The sequence below is a fragment of the Drosophila serrata genome, unplaced genomic scaffold (assembly GCF_035046125.1).
Source record: "Drosophila serrata isolate PLE 108 unplaced genomic scaffold, ASM3504612v1 contig_2, whole genome shotgun sequence".
Lineage (NCBI taxonomy): Eukaryota > Metazoa > Arthropoda > Insecta > Diptera > Drosophilidae > Drosophila > Drosophila serrata.
This window is the reverse complement of record NW_028256900.1, coordinates 1,546,273-1,564,954: the sequence shown is the minus strand read 5'-3', so window position 1 is coordinate 1,564,954 and position 18,682 is coordinate 1,546,273. Positions and strand designations below refer to the sequence as shown.

Here is an 18,682-nt window from a genome sequence, read left to right as displayed (position 1 = left end):
ATTAGATTAGAAAATTATGTTGGAAAACGAGTATCTTTCGAGTGGAGTAGTTTTTAGTTCTCCTTTTTTTTTGAAGAAGAAAAAAATGGGTTATGCGACTGTCTGAGAGAAGGGAATTTAGGGATCTAGAGTTTCTTTTTTAGAACTTTAAAGATTTAAAGCTTTAACTCATGAGATACAAAAGTATCTTACAGATTTCTAGGTGTTCTAGTTTGTTTTTCTTCAAGTAGTATTTGAAAATATTATTTTAATAGCAAATTAACTTGGTAAAATTCTCAATTCATTGCTTTTAAATGCAAACAAACACTCATAAAACCCCATCAACTACTCATTGAGTGTTTAGAACACTTTAAAAACCCCAACAATTTAGAAGCCAAGTTAGTAGAGTCTTTACTTGCATCGATTTGCAATGAATTAATTGCTCTCAAGTTGAATGACTTGTTGCATCTGTCACCCACTTGAGAGCGTTGCTTTTGATTTTTCAATTTGTTGTCGAAAAATACAAATAACCTAATGCCTATGGATTGGTGTCGTTGGTTCGTACGAAGTTGGAAATATATTAAAAAAAAAATAAATTTGTAAAATTTGCAATTGTAAAGAGAAACACAGAGATCGCCTTTGCTCGGTTTTCGTTTCAATTCGTTTCGATTCGGTTAGGTTTTTAAGCCCATTAAATGCAATTCCATCTACTTGACTTGGGTCCGCCAATCGAGTCACGTTTTTTAGGAGGAGCAGGAGAAGGAGGAGGAGGAGGAGGAGGTGCTGGTGGTGGTGGTGGAGGTGGGCGGGCATTTGGACCACTCCATCGACCGTCGGAGGTGATTGTACGGCCGGGCTAACAAGGTACGTGCCGTGGATTTCTGAAGGCTGGCAAACGAACGAACGAACAAACGAACGAACGAGTTTTCGCAGCCAAAAAAATCCAACTTTACATTCGATTTTGTTTTTGTTTTTTCAGAGTCAACATAAATTACGAGCAGCTTAATCTCTAGTTCTCTGCTTGACATTTTCATATATATATAGAGAGAGATCTATATAGTTTTTTTTAGTTTGGTTGCATGTTTGAGGTTATGACTTGAGGCTCTGACTGACTGACACGAGGCGGCTTCAAACTCAATTCAATTCAATTCGAAATCGAGTCGAGATTCGACACGACACGACATCATTAAATGTGGCAAGGTGTTGTTACCAGTTCGAAGTTTTTTAAGGGTCTCCATTTTTGGTGCTATTTAAGGGGAGTTTTTTGAAGGAAAAGCAAGAAAATAAGCTAAGGGAAATGTCAAATGTTGCGGGATTATGTCAGCCAAAGCTAAGCTATATAAATAAATCAAATTTAATAAGAAAACTTAGGATGGTGTGGAAAATGAGTGCATAAAAATATATATATTTATATTTATTTATATTTTTATCTAAAAATATTTTTACAAAAAATATGCATAAGAAAAATTTCAATATAAAAAATATCAGTATTAAAAGTACATTAAAATTTCTAAACAAAATATTAATGTATAAATATCTATAAAAAAATATCGTAATAATAAAGGACATTCACATTTCTCTTAGAAAACTTCCATCATTAAATATTAATACAACTGAAAGGCAAAGTAAAGCTTACTTTCCTTTGTTTACTTTATTTAATTTGTGCATTATATACTCAATTATAAACTAAGTTACAGCTTAGCTAAGCTGACCCTTTGTTTATATTATTCTAAAAACACATTTAACCTACTTCCCTTAATTTTTTACCTCGCTTAACACCCAAATAAAAGTTTTTACTCATGTAAAAATATTACTCATACGCACTGTATGCGGTTGTTAACCCCCCTTCGGAAGGCCACGCCCATCCAGAAACCCCAAAAGCCTCCCAGTGAGCAATGCAACAAAACGTCGGAAAATTCTAAACCGAGGACAGAGAAAAATATTAGATTACTCATACGCCGCGTTGACCAGGCCAAAAAGGCAGCCTGTTCCACATTAATTGCCATAAAAATAGTTGTACCCCCTCTCAGCACTCCCCCCCTCAAATGGGAGGGGGCGGGTTACACACACACACACACACATTCATAGAATTTGTGACGGAAATGAGTTAGTGCCATTTGGCATGCCCCCAAAGGCGGCATTAGGGGTGGGGGGATCATCGCAATGCAACATCATACGCATGCATTGAAAGCGCGTGCAGTGACTACCAAAAAGAGGGGTGGAGAAGGGGGAGGTGGTAGTGTGTAGAGGGGAGAGAGGAGAGGGTAGTGGTGTGCACACACACACACACCGTTGTTGATGTTTTTGGCCTGCAGCATTCCCGGGATTGCATAATTATCATGCAACATGCGGCAGTCGACAGTGGAGTGCCTGAGATTTGTGGCCAAAAACAAAACGTTGTTTAACGCCTGAGAGGGTTTTTTTTCTGCAGAGGTAAAACTCCCTCAGAGGCCACTCTTAAACCCCTCACAACCCCCTCTAAAAACCCCCTCAGAGTCCCCTCTGAAACACCCTCTTACAACTCCTCTATAAACCCCTTTAAACCCCTCTTAAAACCCCCTTTAGATCACCTCCTCTCTATGGGCTTAGATAGGCTTAGTCACGCACTTTACGCACAATTTTCAGCCAAGAGGGTAGGGTAAAGAGTTTTCCAGGGAAAAGCGAGGAAAGTTGAAAGGTTTTAGGGTTGAGATAAACCTTCAATTAGAGCTAAGCGAGAAGCTTTTGCGAGAAAGGTAATTTATACCTCAAAGAAAAAGTAAATATTTAACTAATGAACAATAAAAAAATCTTTAACGAGTGGGTAATTATTTAATATTTATATTTCAAGAACTCAAATCAAAATCACCTCTTCCTTGACACCTCTTTTACTTACATTTCCCCTGAAAACTTTTCAAACCACCCTATTTTTCCCAACCAAAACATTTTTCCCTGGCTTTTGTGGTCTCTGTGTGTGCCTGTGGGCCTTGTGCTGCCTGGCAACTAGCTCTTAGACCAAAACGTGCGTGGCATGACCATTTGCTATCGAAACCTGGCCAAAAACAAAAAAAAAAAACACAAGAGAGTGGGCAGCAGCTGCTGGTAGGCTGTTTGGAGCGGTCTTTGACCGCGGTAGTAACCAGTAACCGTTAGGTAGCCAAGAAGGATTACGAGCGAGGCCACAATGTTTGGTTGCTTGTGCGAGGTTAGTGCCACAGCAACAGCAACAGCAACAACAATAAAGAGAAAAAGAAAAAACCGAGGCAGCGGTTAAATCAGTTAAAGCTAAACGCCTGCCGGCCATAGTTGCAAGGTTTTTTTTCTTCTTTTTTCTTCACTCCACACAAAAATCCAACTGAGCCTCATTCCCCATTCGCCTCGCGTGCCCCATTGTTACTACCGTGGATGGAATCGCCTTGGAGGTTGCAACCAAAAGACTGCTTCGTGCTGCTTATCGCGCCTCAAAATGCTACGCGCCACATAAATCAATTAGGTGAGGAGTTTGGTGGGGGCGAGGAGGGGGCGATGGAAGGGCGCACATTTTGTTTTTGTTAAGGTATAATTGAAGGCTTGTTGCAAATGCTACTTACTACCCGTACAATGAAAAAAATTGGTAAATTAGGCGGCTCGAATCAAAGCCCAAAAGCTGGGGTAATGTTAGAGGAAATGTGGAACCCTTTGGTATGCAACTTAATTTAGGCTACACCCAACATTTTCAACGGTTTATGGGTGGTCGAGAATACACAGTCGTGGAAAATAACTCAGGTAACTAGGTTGGTATAAGTTTGATTAACTAGGTTTTGGTTTCTTTTAATTACTAAGAAGATGTAAACTTGAATTGTGTGAGATGTCTTGGATAAAATCTTACTATGTCTTGGGAAACCTATGATAACTAAGCTTTGAGTGGGGGGATTTTGAAGATTTTTGTTTTAAAATAAAGTTTAAAGAGTTCAGAAGTAAATTACAAGAGATGTCATGGACCAAGTCCATCTTAACTCTGAAAAATCTATTATAACTAGGTACAACCTTTACTGACTTGCCTCAAGTTGATGTATTTTTAAAGCTAATATAAGTAAAAGTATAATTTATCATGACTAAAAAGGGCATAAAACTTAATTTTCCCAAACAATTTCCATGTCTAAATACCAAAGCTAAAAGTTCAATTAACTCAAACCTTAAATGCTCCCTTAAAAAAGCATAAAGGAAGGGAAAATGTTCTTGGCAGGTAATTAACTAAATCGTGAGCCATTCCCATGCCTTGACACACCAAAATTCCTGGCCAAGATGGCACGCCCCTTTGGCCACATAAATAATTCGCTCTTAATTATTGGCCAAGTCAAGGCGAAAAGCCAACATAAAACTGTCAACGGCAAAATGTCAGACTGTATTTTATTTCATTTTTTTTTTGACTTATGACATAAGACAATTACAGCCAAGGTGCAGCAGCACATTGAACTCTGTCTCTAGCTACCGTTGATGCGGATGATGATGATGATGATGTTGCCGGGGCAAACATCTAGTTGCAACTTGGCTTGAGCTTGCAACATGTGATCCGTCGGCTTTGGGGTTCGGGTTTTTCCTCGAACAAAAGTGCATTCACCTCCGCTGACTGAGTGACTGACGTCAACGTTTTTGGCTTGGCAAAGAAAGCATCGGGGAGTCAATGCACTTTGTTGCAACTATCTAGCCTCCCTCTCTTTCTCTCTCTCTCTCTATCCCTCTCTCTCTCTCGCTTTTGCCATTTCCCTAGCTTGCGGTACTTTCATTGCTCGAACGGCAAGCAAAAAAAATAAAATAAAGCAAAGCAGAAAACTCGTTGCGTTGCAAGTTCGTTGACGTTGCCGTCTGTTGGTTGTGTGTGTGTGTGTGTGCGCGTGTGTGTGTCTGAGTGAGTGTTCTAGAATGTTGCCGCAGTCAAGAACTCTGGGCACAAAGTTTGCAGCTAGATTGCAACGGAGAAAGAGAAAGCAACAACATGTGCAACATGTTGAAGCAATGGCTACGGAAAAATAGTGCCACAAACAAAGGAAAGGCAATGGGAGAATGTGACAGAGATTATATAACTTGAATATATATATTTTTTATAACAGAATTATTTGATTTTATTTAGTTTTAGGTTTTCTAATCTCTTTTAAATGCCTCAAAAAGTATGCTATTATAAAAGTAGCATAACAAATACAACTGCATTTGGTGTCTTGAATTTATTTGTTGCCTTCTTTTAGACCATTTTACAAAGGATTTCAGGTCCTTAATTTCCTTCGAAATAGGTTTAAATATATCAAAAACTATTTATTTCAAGAAAATATTAACTTATTTAAATTTAAAACTTATTGAAGTCGAGGGAATTTGAAATACAGCTTTTTATGATGTGTTAAAGTTGCATTAAAAATAATATTGTGTTTCAAATTAATGACAACATAATTTTTAAACACTTTTTTAAGGATTTGCAACCGGTAAATTCTTTTAATTGGTTTAAAATAATTTAAAAACTTTAAATTTCAGGCTAATAATATATTTTCTTTTAATTTAAATTAAATTTAAGCCGTATAAAATTCAAAAGAATTGAGAATTGAATTAAGAATTGAGAAATTCTCCTTACTTACATCAAAGAACTCTTTTTAACTTTTAATTGATTGTAATAACCCTGCAACTCGTAGCTTAATATTTCATACTTTTCAATTAGCCATAAAATAAAGACAACCCTTGAACCCTCACAACCCCAAAAACACCTACAGCACCCCCACACCGACGCCCCTAAACAGCAGTCTAAACAAACAAATAAATATTTTTTTTTGGGCCCATCAGTAGCAGCAGCAGCTGTGGTAAAAAGTGAAACAAACCAAGTCGTTGGGCAAACAGCAGCAACACCACCCCCCCAAACCCACACCCCCTCCTCTATCAAGCTCTCAACCCCCTCAAAAAAGGGGTAAGTAACCTCGAATGAAAGCAAAAGACTTGAAGCCAGAAAGCAGTAGCACGTGGCTTGCAGAGAGAGAGACCGAGGCGAATGACTTTTAACTGGGTCAGCAAAAGTGCCTGATGTCCCTCAGCCTCAGCTACGGGGGTGGTTCAGGTACAACCCCTCTCTATATACTCCTATATACATATATATATATTATGTATATATGTTTGTGTTTGCCCAGCTACTCGACCAAATACACACACAGAGGCACACACATTTTACTATCGCTCGTAAAGAAAGAAAAAAAATAACATTGAATCGTAGTAGAGTTTTGCAGCTGCAATTGCAGCACGTTCTCTTTGGCTTACAGATAAGGCCAAAAAGAAAAAACTAAAGCCCCCTCCCCCACTGGGTGGGCGTGGCCTGGCCATTAATTTAATCCGCCATTTCATTATTTTTTTTATTGCAGTGCTAATTACTCATTCGTTGGAACTTATAAACCAATTTTGAATTTGGCCTTGGATGAGTAAAGATTGTATTAAGTAGTTTCATTTGAATTTTAACAGATCTCCCAGTGTTTGATAAAATTCTACTTTGGGTCATAAGACAAATAGATCTTTCCTTAATCTGTATTGCATTTTTTAAATCCAAATAAATACATTTTAATTGTTTAATTTTGCATTTAAAAAATATAATTTTTACTTTTCAAACTCTCTGCCTAATCACTCTCAAAAGCTCGCTGCTATGCCTGTAAGATATCTGCCATTTTTCGTTGCATACTTTCATGCTGGAAGCACTCGATCGTATTGAAGGCAGCTAACGCCAGGTGGCGCCAGCCCCAAACTCATGTAGAAAAGTATGTAAAAAGGGATTCAAGTGTGTAAAAAACGAATTTAAGATCTATTTTCAAATTTAAAATACATTTTTTAAATAAAATAAAAAGAAAATATGAAATACTATATATAAATGTTTAAATATTTTCAATTTTTTTTTTCTTTAAATTATCCTTTATATTCTTAAATTTATTTAAGCGGATAATTTCGCAATGTCCCTTTTTGCAAACCTATTTTATCGTTTATTACAAATTTTATCTCCGCCTGTGTGTGCTGTGGCTTGTAACCCAAATAGGCTGAGGTTGTTGACCCAAATTGCAAGGTGCATTGAACTGTTGGCGGGAAAATGAAAAGCGGAGCACGAAACGTCACCAGCGATGCGTAAGCGAAAGAGAGCGAAAAAAAGTGGGCGAAAAATAAGTGCGAGAGAGTGTGTGTGTGCTTTGGTGCATTTTATACAATTTTCTATAGTTATTATCTATTATTTATAGATATTATTATTATTATATTCATGCTAAAATATTTCTTTTATATATTTCATAAATTCATTAATTATTTGAAATATTTTGCCAGTAAACTTCTTTTGTAATCAACTTTTTTAAGACTTTTTAAGACTTATTTAATTAATAGATTTTTACAAGGAATATATTTCCTTTATTTGTTATATTTTGTTCAAATGGGACCTGCATTTTCCAGACTTTTCCTTGGAGATACAGAAAATTCCCATTTGAATTTCGAGCAACCTAAATAGTGCAACCTCCTCCTCCCCCTCTCTCTGTTTCTGTTGCTCATCTCCCCCCCAACCTCTGCCTCTGCCACACCTCAGGCTCGCTCTGTCACACACATACACATGCGCGCACACACCAACACGCCTAGACAATTTCATGCAACGCTGCGTCGCTGTCGGGCATCTCTGCTGGCGTCGACAGCGACTGCAGTCAGTCGTTCAAGTGCATTTCAGAGCATTAACCTTTCTGTGTTTGAGTGTGTGTGTGTGTGTGTGTGTGTGTCCTAGCACAACATTTCTGACGCTCTCTCTCTCACTCTCTGTTGCTACTCCTCTCCCTCATCTACTTGCTCTCTCTCTGGTTTTCCTTGGCTTTTCCTTTTGGTTTTCCAATTTGAAGTGCAGGCAAGTGGAAAAACCTCGAAAGCAAAATCAGTATTAAGGTCTTTGTGGTAAAATCTTAGGGAATAATGCCAATAAAGATGCATTTTTATTAATATTAACATTATTATTTATAAATTTCTAATTCATAAATTTTATAACAATAAAGAATGTTTTGAAGCTCAATAGTAATTACTAACTGTGAACTCTATTCACTCCAAGCATAATAATTTAGATTATTCGGGACTCAAAGAAAATTATTTTGTAATATTTACACTCTCTATCTATTCCCTTACATTCATCATTGCTTTCTTTTCTTTTTTGGGATTATCAAGTGCATTTCGTGCCCACATATAACATCATTATCATTATCTTGCCCTGCATTTTAAAGTTGATGCAGGTTAGGGTCTATGAGGGAGCGAGAGACACACAGCTAAAGACAGAGAGGGAGGGAGGAGATAGGAGGCAAATAAAGATTTGGGAATTATAGACAAATATTAGCTTGTCTTATTATTTGTTTATTTTCGGGTTGTGTGCAGATCAAGGAAAGTATTTAATCGTTGATAGGAAATTGTTCTAAATTCCATATCTCTCTATCTCTCTCTATCTTTTTACCTCACCTACAAATAAAATGCATTAAAAAGAAAAAAGAAAGAAAAGAAAAATCCCCCCAGAGTGCTTGGGAGAGAGCCGAGCTAAACGAGGGAGTGAGCGAATAAAAAAGCATGCTCTCCAACGATTATGCTCTCTTTTGCACTCTCTCTCTCTCTCTGTCTCTGTCTCTGTCTCTCTTTCGCCCTCTCTCCTTTGCCTTTCTTGTGGCCTATGCTGCGTACGCTGCTTCTGTTTTCTGCTTTGACATTGAACGAGTTCATTCACATTTGCTGCACGCATACAACTGCAGCGAGCGAGCACACAGATACAAAAACTACACGAAGCATAAACAACAACCGAACGACGGAGCGAAATGGAAAGAGAGAGGGAGAGAGAGGGAGGCAAAATAAATATAAAAAAAATACACACAATAAAAATAGGGAAAAAAGCAACAACCGAATTTATTCATGCGCCTGTGTGCGTTTAAATAAATAAATAAATATGCTAAATAATGTGAAAAGAATAACAAAAAACGCATTAGATAATAGTAACCAACGAACAAGAGAAAGCCCAAGAGCACAAACTGAGATCCCCCGGAATTTTTATTGAAAATTAACATCTATTTAACTATTCCTTTTTGCGTCTCCACTTTGCCTGCTCCTTCGTGTTCTTTTCTAGAATAAGCAAAAAACAACAACAAAACTAATATCACCTGCCAGAGCCTAGACATAATATTTTGTTAGTTACGAAATTGGGAATTGGGTCATTAAGGCAAACACAAAAAAAAACACACACAAATGTGTGAGTAACGATAATTAGTTGTTAGGTTAAGGATACAGGAAAGAAGGGGGAATATCATTATAGATGACAATAGTGAGTCATGCGTGAAATAGGAAGGAATTTTTAGGGGTTTTCTAGAAGCAGGGTTATTCCCATCTTTATAAGCAGAAAAATGTTGTATTTTATGTTATTAAAACAGATACTTATTAAAATCAGTTAAATTAACACTTTTTTAGGTACTAGTTTAGATCAAATCTTTAAAGAAACATAAACAACAATAAGGAACGTATTTATTTAATTACTAATTAATAATATAAACACCTTTCTATTTAAACTAAAACCTTTAACGAAACATAAACAATTATAAATTTACAAAAAACATTTCTAAATATTCAAAACCCCATTCTCGGTGGAAACCTTTTCCGCCATAATTAATCAACCTGAAGAACCCTTAAGCGTCTCTCAAAGCCATAAAACACAACCAAGAACATATAAACGAGTTTCCAAATAGAGTTTCTCAGTTGCCAAGTGTCGAAATGAGTCAGTTGTTGTTGCTGTTGTTCTTAACCAGCGAATGAAGTCATTCGTCAGCTCAAAACGCAGAAAATACAAAAAATACAGATAAACGCCAAGAATCTGTCTCTGAAATAGAGGTCAATAGACAAGACGAAGGTCCAAGTCGGATGGATCAGGTAGGCAGGAAATATCAGCCAAAAAAAAAACGAGCCAACGTTCCACGCGGCGTATGAGCAATGTGCGTGAGCCAAGACGGGTTTCCAACATGTAACCTTGAACTTCAAAAACAAAAAAAGAATACGCATGCACACACAAAAATTTGTAGCTGGTAGGCCTACCTATTCAGTTAAATATATATTTACATTCACATAATAAACATATAAATTAGCACACACAACACAAAGATGTTCCAAGAAACTTGAAACGAAACTGGTCCAAAGTCAATGAACTTCTGCTTCTTCCTCTGCAGATCGATTCAAAACCCTCTCTTTTTTTTGGCACACACAGTGGTTGCTTTTAAGGAGTTTTGCGAATCAGGGGTTTATATTTTTTAATACCTTTTAAATATATCTTTGAGAAGAAAGGAAGATTACTTTGGGTAGTTTATATGCCCATGAAGTTAGATATTGCATTTTAAAATCGAATCGGGTATCGATCTTGAACCGATATTTATCGATAATTTTATATGACAATTTTTGCGATAAATCGAAAGTTTAAAAATCTCATAACTAAGCCAAAAAAGCATTAAATTTAAATCGGAAAACGTTGCTATGTTTGTTTTTATTAGGTTAATACATTTGCATACTCAGTTTAAAATTAAAAAAAAATTAAAAATTTCGTTCAATTTTTTGTCAATTTTAATGACCTAACCCCTGAAAAAATTTTGAACATTTTTCAAAAAATATTTTTTCTGCCAGAGATAGCAAGATCGACTCGGCTGTTAATGCTGATCAAGAATATATATGATTTATAGGGTCGGAAATGAGTCCTTCATAGTGTTTCATGCTTCTGACTAAAATAATTACACTCTGAAAGGGTTTTAGGCTTATTACTATTAATTTCTTTTAATAATAAGTATTTCCAACCCTTTCTACACTCTCTTTATATTTATTTCTGATTTATTTTATCCAATTCTTATGTTTTAATATCCTTAAAATCACTGTGCCTATAATTTCGCAACGTTTGAAATTTCAGAAGCGCAGACAGATTGAATGCAAAAACAAATACCAAGGATCGCCGAAAGCCCAGACAGTATATAAAATGGGGTAAGGAGAAGGCACAGGGGCAGAACCAGAATGAGAACGAATGAACCTGGCTGTTAACCCAATTCAAGGACGTCATTGAGACATTAAACCCAAACTCGCTCCGCATCGAGAACCCCGAAGTTCCGAGTTCCAAGAGAAGTGCGAATATAAGGGAATAGGGCAAACTACTTTGCCAAGGTTGTGCAGAATGAATTCTCCTGGCGATGGCAACGTGACACGATCATCTCCAAGCGATATATATCGGAAGCTCTGAACAAAAGTGAATATTGAGAATCACTGGACTCTGGCCAGGCGAATGAACTGGCCGGCATTTTCAATGTCACAGACGACAAAGGGCAATGAAAAGCAGCAGGAGTCCCTAAGGAAATGCACCGGAACAAAAGTGGTAAGTACTCAATTTAAATTATTAAATTTTAAATTACATTATATTTATTACATAAAATATTATCAAGATTTGCTACACAAACTTTAAAAATATTTATTTTTTGGTATTAAATATTATTGTGAAATACTTTATCCTGCAAGCTCAATGCAAAAAAACACCTATACAAAGAAGGTTTTAAAAATTTCGTTCTGGTTTTGGTGGTGGCTTTATTTTATTTGTATTTTGTTTTGTTTTTTTTTTTGTTGTTTTTTTTTTTATCGCAAAATCTTGTTGTTGTACATTTTGATTTATTTTATTGCGACGCAATTTAATGCAAGGACAATTCGCCAGACGACGACGACATGGCAGGTTTTGTGTGAAGGGCAAGGGCAAGGCATATATATATATATATGTATATATCTGAGCCTGTTGCTGGAAATCAACCCTAAAACTGAAACTGAAACTGGAACCCCTGGTTCAAAATAATTCCCGATCCCTTTTTATTTGTATGTATTCCCCTGCAAAGGAGGTCAACTGAGTTCAATGTCAGACCCAAAGTCGGTGGTTGTACATCAAGTTGCACGTGGCAAGCACACTTTTGCCTTGCCACCCCCGCCAGGATAGAGTCTTGTTCCTTACCCCTCTGAAGGATATAACATATACAGTATAAGATATGCTGAACTTACCTTGCAACCCTCGCAGGAATGCACGCCGTAATGGAAACCGGAGGCCTTGTCCCCGCAAACGCGACACAATACCGTAGTGCCATCGAATTCTGGAAGAAATTAAGGGAAATTCAATATAAGTTAAGCGGGAAAAGGATATAAACTTAAAGGAGTTTGATTAAATAATAGTACAATTTATTTTATATATATAAAAATATACCAAATAATATATTTGAGTACTAATTAAAGTTATTTAACATTTAAACCTAGTAAAGATTTGCAATCAATCAACAAACTTTCATTATCACTTCTATCTGCTTCCCATAACACTCAGAAGAAAGTCTCACACACGTAATACTTTCTTCATAATAAACAAATACCGAGACGAAGAAAGCAGAAAGCAGAAAACAAAAAACTTGTTGGCTGAACTTGAGCTCGTTCTTGGCCAAAAGAAATGTTACGTAACTTTCACCGGCACAGGCAGGTAGGCAAGAAAACAACAAAAAAAGTAGCCAAACCAGAAGAAAGTAAAAAAGAGAGCAGCCAAGAATCTGAGAAGAGAGAGCAAGAGAGCGAAAGACTTTCTTTTGGTGCTGCTTGGGAGAAGAACAAAAAACAAGTTCTGAATGCTGGGTGAAAGACTTTCTTCTGTAAACTTGTTTTTGTTTTTTTTTGTTTTGGTTCTTTCTTCATGTTGAGGCAGCTTCAAAGAAAGGCTTTCTTTAGAGTAAGTAGGAAAAGATCGCAGTCTCTCTCTTTTTCTCTCTCTGTATCTCTCTTTCTCTTTCTCTTCTCCTCTTCCTCTCTTTCTGCACTTCCTCTTTTTGTTCAACAATCAGACACGCCACGCTTTGTAAACAATTGTAAATGGCAAACAATGTTCATGATCTTCACGCTGCCACGGCCAACGTCATCATTTGCAATGATCATGATCAACTTGTTTTTTTTTTGCTATTTCTGTGCCAGTCACACAAACACACACATATACATGCATGAACAGCATCTATATCTATCTCTCTCGCAGACTGCATTGCGAACAAGTTCACTGACATTTTGCACTGCAGATCGTTGCACTTTTGCCTGGGAAAACAACAGCAAAGAGGAGGAGGAGGAGGGGGATGTGGCACTGATCTCTGGGCAACGCCACTGACTGAATTCAAGTTTTCACACTGAAAGATTGCCGCCAGTAGATACATAAATGATCAACTGAGAGTGCAGTGATCAGTGATCTACTTTTAAAGCGGTTTTTTTTTGCTAATTAATTAAGAGGCAAATGAAGATCGTTTCAAAAGAGAAGAATTCAAAGAAGATTTTGATCTTATAAGTGGTAATTTTGAGGTATATTTAGTTTAACAGTATTCCCAATGTTATTTGAGTAGAAAAGATACTAATAGAGCTTCTTGATCAGTGATCCTCAAAGTATTAGAGATGTAACCTATAAAACAATAAATATTCCTAATTCAATTCTTAATAAAAGATCTTCAATCATAAAGGCCATCTTTTCATTGTACCGCCCTCATAATTAATCATTCACTTGTATCTGACAGATGCACAAATAGGAAGCAAAAAAACATCACAATAATACGCTTCTTCCCTTCCTTATAGATAAAGATACAAAACTATCTGTAAGATGTAGTAGCCGCAATTGAAGCTCTTATCGGGGAAAACATAGAAAACACACATTCATGAACTTGAGCTAAGAAAGAGAATGAAATTTCCCAAAGGCTGTGTCTTTTTATTTAATAACAAATTAATTTATTGTTGTTTTGGTTTAATTTTTATTTGCATTTGTTTTCGGTGGAATTTCGTGGCACACATTTATAAATATTCCAATGGGGGCGGCATTTTGAGAGCAAACAAAAAAATATAATTCTATAGGTGTAGATTCTGGTTCTCTCTCTCTTTCATTCCTAATTCGGAAAGCGATTCGGAAACACTTTTGGCTTACGTCATGGCCATTGTGATTTATATAAAAATATCGCTTTATTTTTTTTTTTTTTGGCAAGAACTTGCTTTTGTAATGGATTCTCGCTTATGGGTGTTACCAAATTCTATATTCTATAAACAAAAGGCGGCCAGGCAAGGTCAGTAAAGAGGAGCCTCCCTATCTCTCTCCCTCTCCCTGTCCAGCCATCTCTTTCGCTTCCTCTGTAGCTATCTCTATCTATCTAGACATTTACCTTGGGAACTTTTGAGTGAATTGTTGGCATTCGCTAATCGGCGACACGTGTAATAGCTTCCTGATAAATGAAATTCTATTTATTTGTTTCTCTAGGTGTAATAATAAAATATAGGAGGTAAACGGGGGAGGACTTGCTGATAGTTTCTTTTATGATAAAGATACGTAGTTTGGGTTTGTTTTTTTTTTGCGATCTATTTTGAAATTCACTAAGGTCGAGTGGAAATGCTATTGTTTATGGGCTTAGTTTGTAGGATTGTGAATCAGAGTGTTTGAAATTAGGTACTTGAAGTGAATGTTTTGAGGTTTACAGATTTTATCTATCTTAAGCGTAGGAGAACTTGCAACTCCTTAAAATGCAAACCTTCAATTTGCTTATAACCCTAAATTTCTTAAATAAACATAAATAAATATAGAGATTAATTCTTCTCCCTGAATAAATATTATTTATGTCAAATTCCCCCTTAATTAATATTATTAATACATTGCAAATAATATTTTTCTCTTGAAATATAAAAAAGCTAACGAAATAATCTTTTCCTGCCCAAAAAATCTATGGGAATTATCTAATACGCACTCTGCACACACTCAAACACACACAACACACACACACTACTAAACGTAGGCGACCTTGAAAGTTTCATTCACTTCACACGAACACAGACTGGGTGGCTTTTGTGGGAGGGGTGCGAGGGGTTTTTTTTTGGAGGTGGAAACGGTTGGCACTATCAGAAAAATACTAGAAATAAACCAAACAAATGGCAGCAACCCACACACACACACACGAAACACTCGCAAAAAACCACACACACATACAGATACAGCAAAATTTTGACTACTCAAAAAAATTTGTTGATATAAAAAAATGGAGAGCAAGAGAGCGACAGAGAGAGAGGATCGCCATATTGGCAATGTTCTGTGTGAGTAAAAAAAAAATACAACAAATAAATATATACGAAAAATATTCGACGAAAAAAACTACAAAATTAAAATTTGACATTGAAATTTTTGTTGGCTTCTCTCTCGCTCTCACAGTTAATCAATAAAAAAAAATTTTGCGCGTGCGAGAGAGCGAGAACGCGAACTTCAATGCGGAAATGTTCAGACAGGTTTTTTTTTTGAAATTTTTTATTATTTTTGCTTTATTTTTTGTTTTATTATTTAGCGCCAGTTCAATGTATCGCTTAATCAAGTCAAGAATACAAGATTTTATTTCCCAAAAAAATGTTGCCCGTGAAGTTCAAGAAACGCCAGTGAGGTCAGTCCATAAATATATATAAAAAATAATACCATATAGTACCTTGTAAAGTGGGCGTGTGTCCTCTGAGTTCATTGAATTTTTAAATAAAAGCTGTTGCTGCCTCCCAAAATTCAGTCACTCAACTTTTCGATTATGCAATGAGTTTAAATGAATGTTTAAGTGAATTTCGGATAATTTTTTGAGAATTCCTTACTTATAGGGAGTGCATTGATCTGCAAATTCATTTCGCTTTTTTTTGCGGGGACCTTAACCTTTCAGGGAGATCATTAATTTATGAAACATTCATCGAGAGGTTATTGATCGAAGCGTGGGAAGGTTTATTTTGTACCCTTAATTAAGCTTGGGTCATTGCCTTGGGTTTTTTAAATATTAAAGAATTAAGATCAATACAGAATATTTGAGGTTATTTAAGGAAAAAAAACTAGTTCGAGATACAAAAGTATCTTAAAGTTTCCAAGACTTATTTATATTTTTTTTCATCCCTTGATTCTCAGAAATTTCCCTCAAACCTATTAGCCAGAAAGTAAAAGTCCAGTTTTGAAAAAAATAAATCAAATCCCTCAATTGCCGTCAAGTTCATAAAGTTCAAACAAAAAACTTTTGCCTATAAATAAATTGCAACACACAAGTATTTTACTTTCAATTCGCTTTGCTGGTTTTCACTTTCTTCGTCTGCCTAATAAATTTCTAAAAATGCACAAATAATTGTGCCAATAAAAATAAAAATAAACACAAACAAAAAGTCAAATGAATTGAAAATAAAATAAAATCGAATAAAAGTTAAACTTTCGAAGCAAGCAAAAGTTCATGAAGACCGCCTACGAAAAATCGGGAAAAATATAAAAGAAAGAAAATGCAAACAAATAAATTGCGGAGAGCAGAAAACTTTTCTTTTTGGACAATTGTAGCGTTGCAGCTTGACTTTCACCGACATTTTCAAAGGCGGAGGGGGAGAAGAGGACATTAACCCGTCGCTATGTAAAAATGTCAAAAGAGACTTAGACCCGGTTTTTTTTACTTATTTATTTATTTATTTTTATTTGTATTTGTTTTTGTTTTGTTTAGTATTTTTTCTGTTGATGGCTGTAAATTGGCCGCGCATGCTCAGTTGTTGCCTTGCAGTGAAAAGTGAATTTGGTTTGGGCCAAGTCAAGCAGTTGCAGTTGGCTTTTCACTCTCGTTTGGCGGCAAATTGAAATGCGAAACTTGGCAAAACGGATGCAACCCGGCCAAGAAATTGCATTTGCGAATTCAAAAAATAAAAAAAGAAATCCAGCGATCCAATGGATTCACTCGTGGTAGCAATGAACTTGGAAACAGACTTTGTCATCGCCCGGTTTTTCACTTAGTGAAATGCAATGCCAATACACACACACACTCACACACGCATAAATAAATATCGAAGGCATTGGGGGAAAACAACAACAACAACAAAAAGAAGAAACATATACAAACTTTTGCCAAGTAAAGCAAATATAAAATTGCAAAAGCCATCGGAGTGCACCGAGTGGGTGAGAAATGGTCGGGGAATTGGAAATTGGAGACATAATCCAAGATACACTCACATAGATATACATATATATAAATATTATTTTGGTTTTCACTTTCGATTCAAAGGAGGAGTGAGTGTTAAAATGCAATGACTGGAAAAGATACTTTAGGAGATCGAAATGCAGATTTAATGGGCGGTTTTTTCCCAGTAAGATATGGGTATTATTTGATAGAGTTATGGAGACATTTGTTATGGTAATTTATGTAGGATAAATATCCTATTTGAAATATATATTAACTTGAATGGAAAGTAACTTCGGGAAGTCCAAGTTTATATATCCTTGCAGTTTGTAATTAAATTATTGGATCAAATAGGAAATTGATTATAAATAAACTTCAAATATTCATTAAAGGATATTTATTGATATTTTTATATGACAATTTTTTGGTTTAAATCAAGGCTTAGAAATCTCATAACGAAGCCAAAAAGACATTCATTTCAATTCGGAAAACTTTCCCATGTTAGTTTTTATAAGGTTAATAAATCTGCATACTCAATTAAAAAATTTTAATATTTCAAAATTTTTTCATTTTTTTATGACAATTTTAACAAGAAAATTTTAAGAAAAATATTGAAAATTTATTTTTTCACCAGACATGGCTAGATCTACTCGGCTGTTGATGCTGATCAAGAATATATATGATTTATGGGGTCGGAAATGATTCCTTCACAGCGTAACAAGCTTCTGACTTAAATTATAATACCCTGAAATGGTAAAAAATTGGGTATTTCCTAATTTTACAAAATTTTTAATTTAAATCAGAACTCATATAAAGAAAAAGCTTCTTTGCTAAATTGATAGATACATAATTAAAGCTACTTCCTAGTAATGTTAATTCATTCAGTATTCCCAATTCCCGGGGTCGCATTATCATATAAAACACCTTGGGAATACACCCGGCTTGGTAACCACAGGCCCAAAAATCCATTTTGAACCCAACGACAACGACAACGACACTTTCCGTTGCCCCAAGGTTCCATCGACGGGTTTTCATTGGAATCCAACAGATTAGCCCCCATATGAAAAGGAAAATAAAAGAAAAAAAGATACAACATTCAACCAGTACCAGTTCCCCTTTTATAGGAAGAACTACCTTGACTCATCGCTTGAACTGCAATTGCCCCGATCCGATATATATACTATATATGTTAGTCTTGAACCGGTTGTTACTCATAAAGTGCATTAACTTCCTTTACTCATAAAACAAAAGCCTGACATTGGTACAGTTATATTTTTCGGTTAAACAAAAAAAATGAGAAACATAATAATAATGAAACAACAAAAAAAACCGAAATGTGTGCGGTCGCTTCAAGTTAATTGAACTCACTTGAACTCAACGCAAACAGCAAAATGATTTCGGATGCGGAACGACCTTGATGACTGGGAGCTGCTGAGCGACTGACTAAGCGACTAAGCGATCAACGCACTGATAATGATAATCGCATTGATAATGATGGTCACACGATAGCTGGGCCTAGTGACATCACACAAGTCACATTTTTTTGGAGGCGCCACCCCACCTCGCAAATTTCCGCTTGGGCCTAATGCTAATTGGACTGTTTGGGGGGAAGGTCAAAATCAAATCAGATCGCCTATATATATTCATTTGTTTGCAAATACAATATATACATGTATATTGGCTAGCCAAGGCTTCTATACCTTTTTTGGCTAAAACGGAAGCAAATCTTGAGATTGCTTTAGTTT

The 18,682-nt window shown here is 35.9% G+C and overlaps 1 protein-coding gene across 2 annotated transcripts in view; it reads right to left on the bottom strand.

Annotated features, from left to right (window-relative positions):
* Nucleotides 1-18,682, bottom strand: part of Eip75B (Ecdysone-induced protein 75B) — a 117,138-nt gene that overhangs the window by 33,384 nt on the left and 65,072 nt on the right. For both annotated transcript variants that reach the window (XM_086834864.1, XM_020946277.2), the window contains one exon: nt 12,007-12,095. In XM_086834864.1, the coding sequence (XP_086690990.1) occupies nt 12,007-12,095 (89 nt within the window). The remainder of the gene's footprint in view (nt 1-12,006; nt 12,096-18,682) is intronic.